The sequence below is a fragment of the Coffea arabica genome, chromosome 10c (assembly GCF_036785885.1).
Source record: "Coffea arabica cultivar ET-39 chromosome 10c, Coffea Arabica ET-39 HiFi, whole genome shotgun sequence".
NCBI classification, from domain to species: domain Eukaryota; kingdom Viridiplantae; phylum Streptophyta; class Magnoliopsida; order Gentianales; family Rubiaceae; genus Coffea; species Coffea arabica.
In genome coordinates, this window is record NC_092329.1 from 755,477 (window position 1) to 768,052 (window position 12,576).

Here is a 12,576-nt window from a genome sequence, read left to right on the forward strand (position 1 = left end):
TGCAACCATCTTTCTTAATTTTCTACTCATTTTCATCTCATAAGTTGTTTTCATTCCATGATACTTGTTCGCAACAATTTTGAATTTGCTCCTACAATCAAACTCAGAAAATTCTTGCATAGAGAAATTAGTAGCATGAATAGCAAACACAAAATGAGAGTTAACAGAATGTTTCATTGTATCAAAAATATTAAAATGGACTATTTCTCCGTCAATTCCATTGTGAGAGCACCCTTACTAACATCAATCTTAGTTTGGGCAGTACTCAAGAATGGCCTTCCTAATATAATGGGTGATGGATTTGGAGCACTTCTATCATCCATGCAAAGCACATAAAAATCAACAGGAAAAATTAATCCATTTGCTTACACTAAACATCCTCAACTACTCCATTTGGATAACCAAATGTACGATCAGCCAATTGAATTATTGTCCCTGTTTCTTTCTTTTTTTGTCAAATGTCAACTGTATATATATGTAATAAGTTACGGTTATATCTGCACAACAGATTTACAAAAGACTAACAACTGCCAGGAAGTCATTATGGGCCTCTCTATTAAGCCACACAAGGAAGGATTGCTTCCACCTAGTTTCTTGAATCAAGTTAATAGCTAACTTAGCTAAACCATGGCTACACATGTTCATTTCTCTCCTAATGTGAAAGAAAGTGCATTTCTAACAGGACTGACTTAGCTGTCTGATGTCTTTAATTAGCATGTCCATTGAGGTTAGGCCTTGACATCCTGTATTGAGTCTATTCACAACAGCTTTGCAGTCAGAAAGAATCAATAAGGATGCCATGTTTTCCTCTATAGCCTTGCCCAAGGCTGTTCGAATGGCTATAGCCTCCATTTCTGCAGTATCTTTAGCTCCAGGATGTGGGATGGACAATGTTACAAGAATCCTGCCATTGTTAGCTTTAGTAATAATCCCAACTCCTGCTTTAGCTTTGCCTTGGTTCATTCCAGCATCCGTGTACATTATATTGCTATGTTGTTCCATCAGTCCAACTAGCATTCGATGTTTGTTTTCTGGCTGAGAATTCTCTTCATTGGCCATCTTAACATCTCTTATAGCCTCATCATATTCCATCCATTCCTCCACAGCTTTTTTGGATACTTGGTGCCCCTCCTTCAATTCCTGGTTAAAACACCACTCATTCCTTGCCTTCCAGATTTGCCAGAGGAAGTTAGTTGTGATTTCAATGTGTTTAATCCCATCATTCCTTGATCTAGCTTCCTGCATCTGTTCCCACCATTTCCAAAAGTTCCAATTATGATCTCTGATGTCGTCCCATGAAATAGGAAAAGCTGTCCATGCCCGCTCTCTAGCCTTGCACTTAAGCAAGGCTTGTTTAATTGTTTCTTGTTCTTCCCCACAGCACTTGCATAGTAGATCCCCCTTGCCAGTCCTTCTAAAAATTTCCTCGTTAGTTGGGAGGATGCAATGGAGACATTTCCACAAGAAGTGTTTGATTTTATGTTTGATGTTCAGTCCCCACAATTGATTCCATACCTTGGACCTTTCTTTGTTTATGCTGGAGTTTACTTGTGGTCTATTCATCTCTGTCAACTCCTTGATTTTGTCTTTAGCCCTCGCATACCCAGATTTAGTGGAGTAGAACCCATTTGCAGTTTATCTCCATTTGTATCTGTCTTTTTTTTTTTTTAAATAAGTTTTGAGGGAATAACATAATTGCCTCTGCTTCCTCCTTTGAGAACAAAGCTGTGATGAGGTCCTTGTTCCATTGATTCCCCTTGATCAAATTGCAGACCTTGGTCATATGACCTCCAACTGGTTTTGGAAAAGTGACTTTTCCAATCTTTAAGCATTCTACCCATCTATTGTCCTAGATATCCACTGTTGCACCATCCCCCACTTGCTTCCAAACCCCACTTTCTAGCAACTCTAATGAGCTATGCAAGCTTTGCCATATCCAAGAAGCTCCCGCCTTTACTTTGGACTCAAAAATGTTAGATTTAGGAAAATATTTGCTTTTCATTACTTTGCTCACCAACAAGTTGGGACAAATGAGAAGCCTCCATGCTTGTTTGGCTAACAATGCTTCATTAAAGCAGAGTAAATCCCTAAACCCAAGTCCCCCATTCTTTTTCCTTTCCGCTATATCAGTCCATTTCTTCCAGTGCATTCTTTTTTCCCCCTGGTCATTTCCCTACCAGAATCTAGCCATCATCCCCTTAACTCTTTGCAGAGGCTCTTTGATAGTCTAAATATTGACATAGCATAAGAGGGGAGTGCAAGAGCAACCGATTTGAGTAGCACATCTTTCCTTGTATTACTCAGTAGTTTACCTTTCCAGTTCTGAATCCTTGACATCATATTTTCTTTAATGAACCTAAACACACTATTTTTGGACCTTCCAACAACTAATGGTATGCCCAAGTATTTCCCTTGCGAAACCTGTTGGATTTCTCCTAGTTTCTGCAGCACCTCAGTCTTTTCTCTCTCACTTGAATTTTTGCTGAAGAAGACAGCTGATTTGTTGATGTTAACTTGTTGTCCAGAAGCTTTTCCATAACTTGTTTTCTTTGTGTCCTGCTTCATTACTATTAGCTTTACAGAAGATTAGAGAACCATCAACAAAGAATAAATGAGAAACATAGGGGCCCTGCCATGAAATTTTAACTCCTGTAATTTGATTGTTTCTGATAGCATTATTTAGGAGGTTAGAAAGGCCTTCAGCACAGAACAGAAGGTAAGGGGAAAGGGGATCCTCTTGTCTAATCCTTCTAGATGGTCTTACATATCCACGTTTAACACCATTAACATTGAAGGAATAAGACACAGAGGAAAGATAGCCATGAATCCATCTAATCCATAGAGGGGGCAAATCCCATTTTACAGAGGATAGCATAAAGAAATTTTCATTCGACTCTATCATAGACTTTAGACAAATCAAGTTTTATAGCCATGTACCCATCCCTCCCCTCTCTTTTTGATTTCAGCCAATGCATGTACTCATGAGCAACCATAACATTGTCTAGAATTTGCCTATTATGAACAAAAGCTGTTTGGGAATAACTAATGCAGGAGCTAAGGAGGGGTTTGAGCCTATTCACAAGAATCTTGGAAATGATTTTGTATAAAATATTACATAACCTGATGGGCCTAAAATGAGCAAGGTTCAGGGGGTTGTCTATTTTAGGAATGAGGGTAACCAGGGTCTCATTAATAGCTTTTGAAAGAAATCCAGTATAAAAGAAGCTTTGAATAGTGTCCATTACATCTATTTTAATGATATTCTAGAACCTTTGGAAGAAAATAGGGGACATACCGTCTAGGTTGGGAGATTTGTTTGGATGCATGGAGAAAACTATAATTTTGACTTCCTTCTCGGTTACAGGTCTGGTAAGCTGTAAATTCATCTGCTCGGTGATAGTCCTAGGAATACCATTTAGAATCTCCTCAAAATTTGAAGGCTGTGAAAATGTGAAGAGTTGGTCGTAGAATTGAGTAATTTTCACCCCTATTTCATCATTGGTTGTACAACACCCTCCCTGATCCTTCTCAAGTCTGGATATTCTGTTCCTTTTCCTTCTGTTACCCACACAAGCATGGAAATATGCCCTATTCTTGCCACCACTTTGAAGCCATTTGTTTCTTGCTCTTTGGCTCTAAAAAAGTTCCTCTTGCTTATAGGCATCAAACAGTTGCTTCCTGAGTTAATTGAGGGATTCTTTCCTATTAGCCCCATCCCTAGTCCTTGCTGCTTGCATCTCCTCTTTGATCCTTTTAATTTCATTCTAGCTGTTCAGATTCAACGTTTTGCCCCAAGCCGAAAGGGCCATTCTACATTGATTAATCTTCCTACTGATTCTAAAGCCTCTAGACCCCACTTGATATTTACCCCATGCCTTTGGGATGACATTGTGATCAGACGCTTCATTCTCAATATGTATCACCCTAGCGTCTTTGAACTTTTCACACCATTCTACACTTGCAGAAACTCTGTCCAATCTCTGTTTTATCTCGCCCTCCTCTTCACATAGGTTACTCCAAGTCCACGGGAGGCCTTCAAAACCAATATCCAGCAGCTTATTTTTGTTGATGAAATTTTTGAAATCAGTGAAAGTCCAGTTGGGCGGAGTTCTACATCCCCATTTCACTTTGTTAGAAGTAATGTCATTAAAGTTCCCAATTACAACTTTATTATTACCCCAGATTTTGTTCCTACTACATAAAATATCCCACTAATTTTTCCTGATTTTATCGCTAGTACTAGCATAAATAAAGATGCCCACCAATTTCCAGTTTCATTATCCCTGTTTCTTTCAAATGTCCTAAATTTAGAAAATCATAAATTGATTTAGACATCACATTAATAGAAACCCCTAAATCTAGCATGGCATTTTTAATCTTAGAATATCCAATCTTATAGGGGATAGTAAACATACCTAGATCCCCACATTTTGGCAGTAGCTACCTTTGCAGTACGGCCGACATGTTCTCCCCTACCACAACTCATTTATCTGCCCTCAGCTTCCTTTTGTTAACACACAAGTCCTTCAAGAACTTTGCATACTTGGACACCTGTTTAATCGCGTCCAATAGAGGGATGTTTACTTGCACTTTACGGAACACGTCCAGGATTTCTTTTTCCTTCTCTGCCTTCTTTGTTTTTTCCAACTTGCAAGGAAAATGAGCTAGATTAGGTTTAATAGGAATTAGAGGAGTAAATGTTAACTTAGGGCCTTTACGAATGCGCCCTTCTTCTTTAATCTCCTTTTCTATCTCCTCCTCGTTTTTGCTTTTTGGATTCGTTAACTTAAGCCTCTCCACTTCCTTGCCATTTCTCAATGTCATGGCACTTATATTCTTGGGATTTGCCTCGGGTTGCGATGGCAATTTTTAAAAAATATGAGATTCCAGGCGATTAATTGCAGTTGCCCTGTGACTTATTTGAATCTCCAAATTTTTCATGCCCGATCTAGTTTTCAACATGCCCGCTTTAGTTTTCATTTGAAATTGAGCAGTACTTGTGGCCAGATTCTTGACAATGTCTTCCAAAGAGTCTCCTGAATCTGCAAATGAAAGTTGAGACTTTGCTTGTCATGGTTGCTGAAATTCTGGAGGATGATTCACAAATGAATTCTGCGGCTTGTTCCCGTAACTGAAGTTGGGATGGGCTCTTCAATCAAGATTGTACATGTTTGAATACAGGTCATATTGCCTACGAGGCGCGGGCATGCCTCTAGCCATATTTACTTATTCAGCTCCATCTTCTTGCAAAATGGGACATGCATCTGTGGAGTGGCCCACGTTTGTACAAATTCCACAGGCTTTCGCTCGCTGCGCATTCCCCACAGCTAGTTGCCTGACAAAAGACATCAACTCTGACAGTTGCTGCTGAATAGATGACGTCTCTACCTTGTTGACCCTGCGGGTACGGTTACTTTCACAGAAGCCAAATTGCTAAGAATTCTCTGCCATTACTTCAATAAGTTCCCATGCTTCTCTTGGTGTTTTATTCACTAGTGCTTCTCCACTCGCAGTATTAATAATACTTCTGTCAGATGATTGCATCCCCTCATAGAAGTACAGGATCAATAGTTATTCACTAATTTAATGTTGAGAACATCTAGTGCACAACTTATTGAATCTTTCCCAATAGTCATATAAAGACTCCCCGGGGTACTGTTTGATGCTGCATATCTCTTTCCTCAGACTTGCTGCCCGAGATACAGAGAAGAATTTTTCTGAAAATTTCTCTTTCAACTATGCCCATGTTGTGATACTATCTACGGGTAGGTAATATAGCCAATCTTTCGCTGCATCCTTCAAAGAGAAAGGGAATGCTTTAAGTTTAATTTGCTCTTCAATAATCCCAAGAGAGTTCATGCTAGAATATACCATTTCGAACTCTTGGATGTGTTTATGGGGTTCGTCACTAGAGAGACCATGGAACGAGGGTAAGAGGTGAATTAATCCTGATTTTAACTCAAAGGAAGTATTCTCAGCCAGAGTTGGGAATGTAATGCACAAAGGCTGGTGGGTCAACTCCGAGGCAACCAGCTCCCTTAGTGTTTGGTTGTTGGCCATGCTAATTTCGTCTTCTTCAGAATCGTATACAGTAAATGACTGTCCCTCTTTGCGTCTCTTGGTCTCTTGTTTTCGCCCACATGCTGTCTTCTCAACCTCAAGGTCGTATATCAATTCACCTGTGCGAAAAGAACGAGACATAAACTAGCAAAAATATCATAAATAAAATGAACTCAAAAAGAGACAAATAATTCAAGCACCAGTCCTCGACAACGGCGCCAAAGATTGACAAGTGTCGAGTCTGTGCAATAATAATAAAAAAACCTAACTACCACAAAAAACAGTCAATAATCAATTCCAGGTACTGGAACGGGGATTCTGGATATGCAATGGGTTACTTGATTCATCATGACTCTGAAGTATTTGCTTAATCCGATATACCAGAATTGATGAACTGACAAATTACTAACTAGTAGACAGTGGCAAGTAGGGTCGTCTCCTCAAGGACTGGAAAAAAGTTCATCTTTTTTTAAGTCAAGACCAACGGGGGGGTTTGAGGATTAAATGCTAACGAATTGCTAACTAAATAAATTAACTGTGAAAAATAATTAATTGAGAGAAATAATTGGAAAAACTCTAGCCAATGGTACACTTTAGAAATGGTTCTTGCAACTGATCATTGATTCAATATAATCCTAACATTCATTAAAGTAGATTTTTAACTACCGATACGATCTGACAGTCAATCTCTCCTTATTGTTTCGATAGTCAAGGAATGACAATTGACTATTTTCCTAATTTAGGAATAACCCTAAGTACGACCATAGGATATAATTCCTCAATTGCATTAGAAACTAGAGAAACTCTAGTTTAATCAATAAACATGCTACGAGAGTTTACTTAAACTAGATTGTATGTTTCCCTGACATAAATCCAATTATGTCAGTTGCTACTGGGACAAAGGTAATCGAACAATTCCGGATTCAACTACCCCCAATTATCAAATAGACTATGTGAATAATTAAATATTGCACATCTATTCAATCATACACAATAGCCACAACCATTAAAAACAAAAAACATACAAATACCAATAAATAAGGGAAACAATTAAAATAATTTCCCATTGACTAGAATTATGAATTAATTCTCCATAATTGGAGAATTGGCCATGCGAAAAAGTGTCTTCAGAAGCTTACAATTGTTGTCTTACAAATTCGGTCCAAGAAAGAAAAGTAAAAGACAAAAATAAAGACTAAAGCAATTGTCCTCTCGTGTCCTCCCCAAAAGTCGGCCAAAGGAGAGAAAAAATAAAGACCAAGTACCATCCCTCACATTTCTAGCCACCCAAAAAATGGAAGCAGATTGTCTGACGATTTCTTTCCTATTTTGACTCCTAATTGATTGGTATTCTAATATCAATCAACTTCTTAGAATAAAACCCCATTACAAGTCAACTTTCTCAACTTTCCTTTTTCTTGGGAGTGGACCACTAGCTTCCTAATTTGAAGCCAACTACTTGATATATTTTTGGAAGCCTCGCACGTGCAATAAATCCCGAGAATCCAGACTTGAAAGCTGGAATTAGGTGTGCCAGCGCCTAACTGTCAGAAAGTTTTGTGGAATTGATTTTCAGCACCTTTTCTTCACCAATTTCTGCAATTAACACTAAGCACAAAATCTAAGTAGAATCTACCAAATAGTGCAATATTTAGTCCAAACAACTATGGAATATTAGTGAAATAACCCACTAAAACGCACCCCATCAGCAACTCAAGGTGTTGGCCCAACGCTTCCCTCACTAGCGGAGCTGTGACCATCACCATTGTCTCCAGGAGGAGAACGGGGCGGAGGAACGGTGCTTAAATGATCCTCTATTCGTCGCATCCTAACATTTTAAGAATCTAGGCGAGCATTGATGCTATCATGTCGCTCAATGACTTGGGTCTGATGGCAGTCTAGAATATTGAAGAGGCACTGCCAGTTGGAGAGCTGTGGAGGTGGAAGAGGTGGCGGCAGCGGTGGGGTAAAAGTAGATGGCCCGGCAGAAGTAAAGGGACCTGCAGAAGTAGAAGGACTGGCCCCTCCTTGCTCGGTGTAGCCAGGTTATCTTGATCGATCTCCCCTTGGGCGAGGTAAAGTAAGGACCCGAATTTTAATTTTACTTACTTTTATTTCATTTTATTGGCTTATTTAATTATTTATTCACCCGTTTACTCCGAATAATTTATTTCATCCATTTTAAATCCATTTACATGGAACAATGTCTCATTTATATTTTTAAAACGTTTCGTTAGCGAATTTAATTTTTTTACAGCTCGTTTAGCGAGAAATAGTGAATGCACTTTTTTCGAGGCAAATTCGATCCGAGAACACATTAATCTTGGAGAACTAAGAATAATTAATGGTAGACTAAAAAAAGTTAATTAAGGAATTGGATGTGAGTGAGTTAAGCTCAATTAGGAGTACTAATTGCTCACTAATTAGTTGTTGACTTTTGGGCACTAAGAACACCTTTATGTCAATCCTTCTTACACCCATCAAATCACCCAATTACTGTGACAACCCCACCGTACTCAGAGGCATATCAAAGGGTTTAGCGGATCGCCTGCCTAACTCGCGTCAGGATTTGATTCCAAAAATGATAAAATAAATTTCAAGCTAAAAGAAAGTTCTATATACACCATTACATCTTCAAAAGTTAAGTAAACTATAACATCAAGATACACATACTGCTAGTACCAAAAAGTAAACCCTAAAAAAGTTACTAACTATAACCATCACAACAAATATATATATCTTACTAGTTAACTTATAACAAGTACTAGGGCAAAATCACTTATTCTATAAACCAAAAGTCTATACACCTTTCCGAACTTTCCCCGCGTTGGCCCCTACTAAGGAAAACAAATGGAATGGAGTAAGTTATATGCTTAGTGAATAATCGGGGATAAAACCGTAAAATCACATCCAAATAAACATGTAACCAAGATATTTCACATCAATAGATAGAAATGTAATACCATAATAGTAGGATACGGGTGGTTTCAAAACCAGTTCAATTCCCCGAACTTGATCATCTGTTGACACTCCGTCAACCAAAATACCCATAGACCATAGACTCCACTTAAATTTTCCCGTTCACCTTATCCACCCCCCGCTGGCCAGTCAACAGCACATAGCAGCTCGAACGAAACAAAATAACTTAGTTTTAATCAAAATTTTAACAAAGAACGAAATCCCAAGATTAGCGTGGAACTAATTTCGACCAAACCCCGACTGACTCGAATAGTTCGTCTATCCTTGGAACCGGGTTGGAACCAAATCTTGAGATATCCAATCTCTCAATAGATGATATCCCTCAACAAAGTACTCACCCCAACAGTACACAGCACAAGGGGTTCAACTCAAGTCATGTAATCACCCCAACAGCACACAGCAAAAGGGTGACACTCAACACAAGGCATGTATTCTCACATATTAAATCAAGAACAAAGGATGAGTTTAGATCAGTGAGATAAAGTACACTCTCGCCTAAATACCCATTTAACATATACAAGGCACTTCGACAATTAGGCCTGTCAATCGGGCCTAATGAGTCGAGATTTGATGAGTTCAAGTTCAGCTCATTTAATTTGAAACATTTTCGAGTTTCGGGTTATGAGTTTCGGGTTCGTAAATGTGAAACTCATACTCAACTCACATAATATTTGGGTTGTGAGCCTTAATCGGACTTAGCTCAATCTCACTTATTACTCCTTAATTTTCTTAATATAATTACTATAACTATTAAGTTGTAAAACTAATTTAACATTTACAAGACTATAATATTAAAACTAAACATGAACAAATAATAGTTCTTAAAAAGTATATAAATCAAAAATTTTTTCAACAATATTTATATTTAATCCATTTAAAATGCATGAAAAATAGTAATAAAACATGCGATCATAAGCCAATACATCTTTAAAAGTTGAAACTTTTTTTTTATAATCTTGTGATTTAAATCCAAATATGCTTGATGATTTTTGTGTTTGTAGACCAAAAAAAAATCAACCAATAATATGCTAATACAAAAATTTACTCAACCAATAAGAAAAATTAGAGATTTAGTTATGCATTACTAATATTGGCTCTCAAGAAAGCTCATGAAAAAGTCTTTAGATGTATTTTTGTGTTTTTTAATTTATATATATATTTAGTATTTAGTAAAAATATATTTGGATATATAATTATACATAATATCAAAATATAAATATTATATATATATGTAATTAAAGGGTCGGGCCTATATCGGATTTGAGCCTAATAAGGCCCAAGCTCGGCTCACATTTAATTCGGGCCTAATTTTTAGGTTCAAACTCAGACCGGCTCACTAAATGATCGGGCTCATCGGATTTTCTGTCGGGCCGAACGAGCTGAGCTTGGACTGGCCCAACCCCATTGACAGTCCTATCGACAATTTATCATATAAACCAATCTAATTACTCACTCAAAATAGTTAGCGCGCAAATTAAGGTACTTTATACGGGTCCACCGACTCCGTCCGGTTCGTCACTACATGTGATAGAAGATTATACTCAACTATTAGTCAACCGACTATCACAAATCGAAGTAAGGACTAAAATGGCCAAGACGGCAAAAACGGCAAAGAAATGTATGCGCGCGTGCACGGAAATGAAAACGGTATAAAAATGAGTTACACGGTTTTGACCATAACCAGAGATCTGGTTATCCGATCAAGGTGTACTAGGTAGCGTCTCGAAACTAAGACAAAGAATTACAACTTTCATGAGTACAATTCAACCCAATTTTTAGTGGATCTAGGCCAAATTTACAGATTACAGAACTCGAACTCCAAATGCTAGTTTATATCTCTAGTGAAAATTTGGGCGGCATGTCCCTTGTGTTTACCTATTTTTCAACCATTTATCTTCTAATCACACATATTTCTTATCTAAAACTCACTCTTACTCAACAAATTTAGTACACATACTTCACCAAGTGATCACACCACAAAAATGCACCAAAGACACACCAAAAACCCTAATATGCACAAAAACCCTAACTACTACCCTTCATTTAGAAAAATCATAACTTGAGTTATAACTATCAAAAATTCATACAACTTAGCCTGTTAAAATCTATACTTCAAATACTAATTATCTTTAGAAGACACCTTAAAGAGATTCAACTCATAAGTTGGTCCAAATTGAGCCATAAGCTATTAAAACTTTCCTATGTTTACTTGTGCAGGGCAGAATTTTCAGTCAAATTTGCCAATTTTTAGAATTTATAGAGATTGAATCAAACTCTAAATTTTACACCGTAGGAAGCTCTATGAGTTTAGTTTCAAACGCAACAAATGGAACTCAATTCCGACTTTCTTATACGAAGTTATAGCCAATTTCCCAAAGCTACGTAGAGCCTCCCGCGAAAATTTTTTTATATTTTCTAACAACTTGAGAATATGAAACTTTTCTTAACAAAATTCACTCTCTTGGCTCAAATTCAACCATTAAAGCAACCTTGAATGGCAGGTAAGTGAGTTTACATAAGGATTATAAAGACAAGTAAATTTTTGGGGTCTCACACTCTCTCCCCCTTAAAAGAATTTCGTCCTCGAAATTCTAACATTTGCTCGCACAAAACTTGATGCTATAGAATTTTCATCAAACTCTCAAGTGATTTTCTCTTACTCATAGTACTACCACAAGCTTAACTAGAGAGAAAATCTTACCACGTAAAGGCTACGCTAATATGCTAATAATCGAACTACCTTTATTCATTATTAACCACAAATAGAGCGAGAATTCTTGTTCAAATCCTTTTTCTCAAAATCTCCATACCTAATTCCAAAACTCTCAATCTCGGCACAATAATAATCAAAATCAAGTTCCTATGCGGTATCGTAGAAGGGTAGAAAATAGAAAATAAATAGTCAAACAAGAGTTAAAATGAATTCAAAAGAAATACATGTGTAACCATAATCAACACGGGTATGAGAGAAACGAAACAAGCAAGACTGAGGTGCTGCAGAAACTAGGAGAAATCCAACAGGTTTCGCAAGGGAAATACTTGGGCATACCATTAGTTGTTGGAAGGTCCAAAAATAGTGTGTTTAGGTTCATTAAAGAAAATATGATGTCAAGGATTCAGAACTGGAAAGGTAAACTACTGAGTAATACAAGGAAAGATGTGCTACTCAAATCGGTTGCTCTTGCACTCCCCTCTTATGCTATGTCAATATTTAGACTATCAAAGAGCCTCTGCAAGAGTTAAGGGGGATGATGGCTAGATTCTGGATAGGGAAATGACCAGGGGGAAAAAAGAATGCACTGGAAGAAATGGACTGATATAGCGGAAAGGAAAAAGAATGGGGGACTTGGGTTTAGGGATTTACTCTGCTTTAATGAAGCATTGTTAGCCAAACAAGCATGGAGGCTTCTCATTTGTCCCAACTTGTTGGTGAGCAAAGTAATGAAAAGCAAATATTTTCCTAAATCTAACATTTTTGAGTCCAAAGTAAAGGCGGGAGCTTCTTGGATATGGCAAAGCTTGCATAGCTCATTAGAG

General features: G+C 37.6%; 1 protein-coding gene across 1 annotated transcript; it reads right to left on the bottom strand.

The window, feature by feature from the left end:
• Window positions 1–675: 675 nt before the first annotated feature.
• LOC140016176 (uncharacterized) lies at window positions 676–1,245 on the bottom strand. The gene has a single exon (XM_072069612.1). It carries the CDS (start codon window positions 1,243–1,245, stop codon window positions 676–678), a length of 570 nt encoding a protein of 189 aa, XP_071925713.1.
• Between the last annotated feature and the right edge of the window lie 11,331 nt (window positions 1,246–12,576).

What these genes read in the sequence shown, in the direction of transcription:
- LOC140016176 (XM_072069612.1), bottom strand. Translation starts at nt 1,245, where the DNA reads ATGCAGGAAGCTAGATCAAGGAATGATGGGATTAAACACATTGAAATC.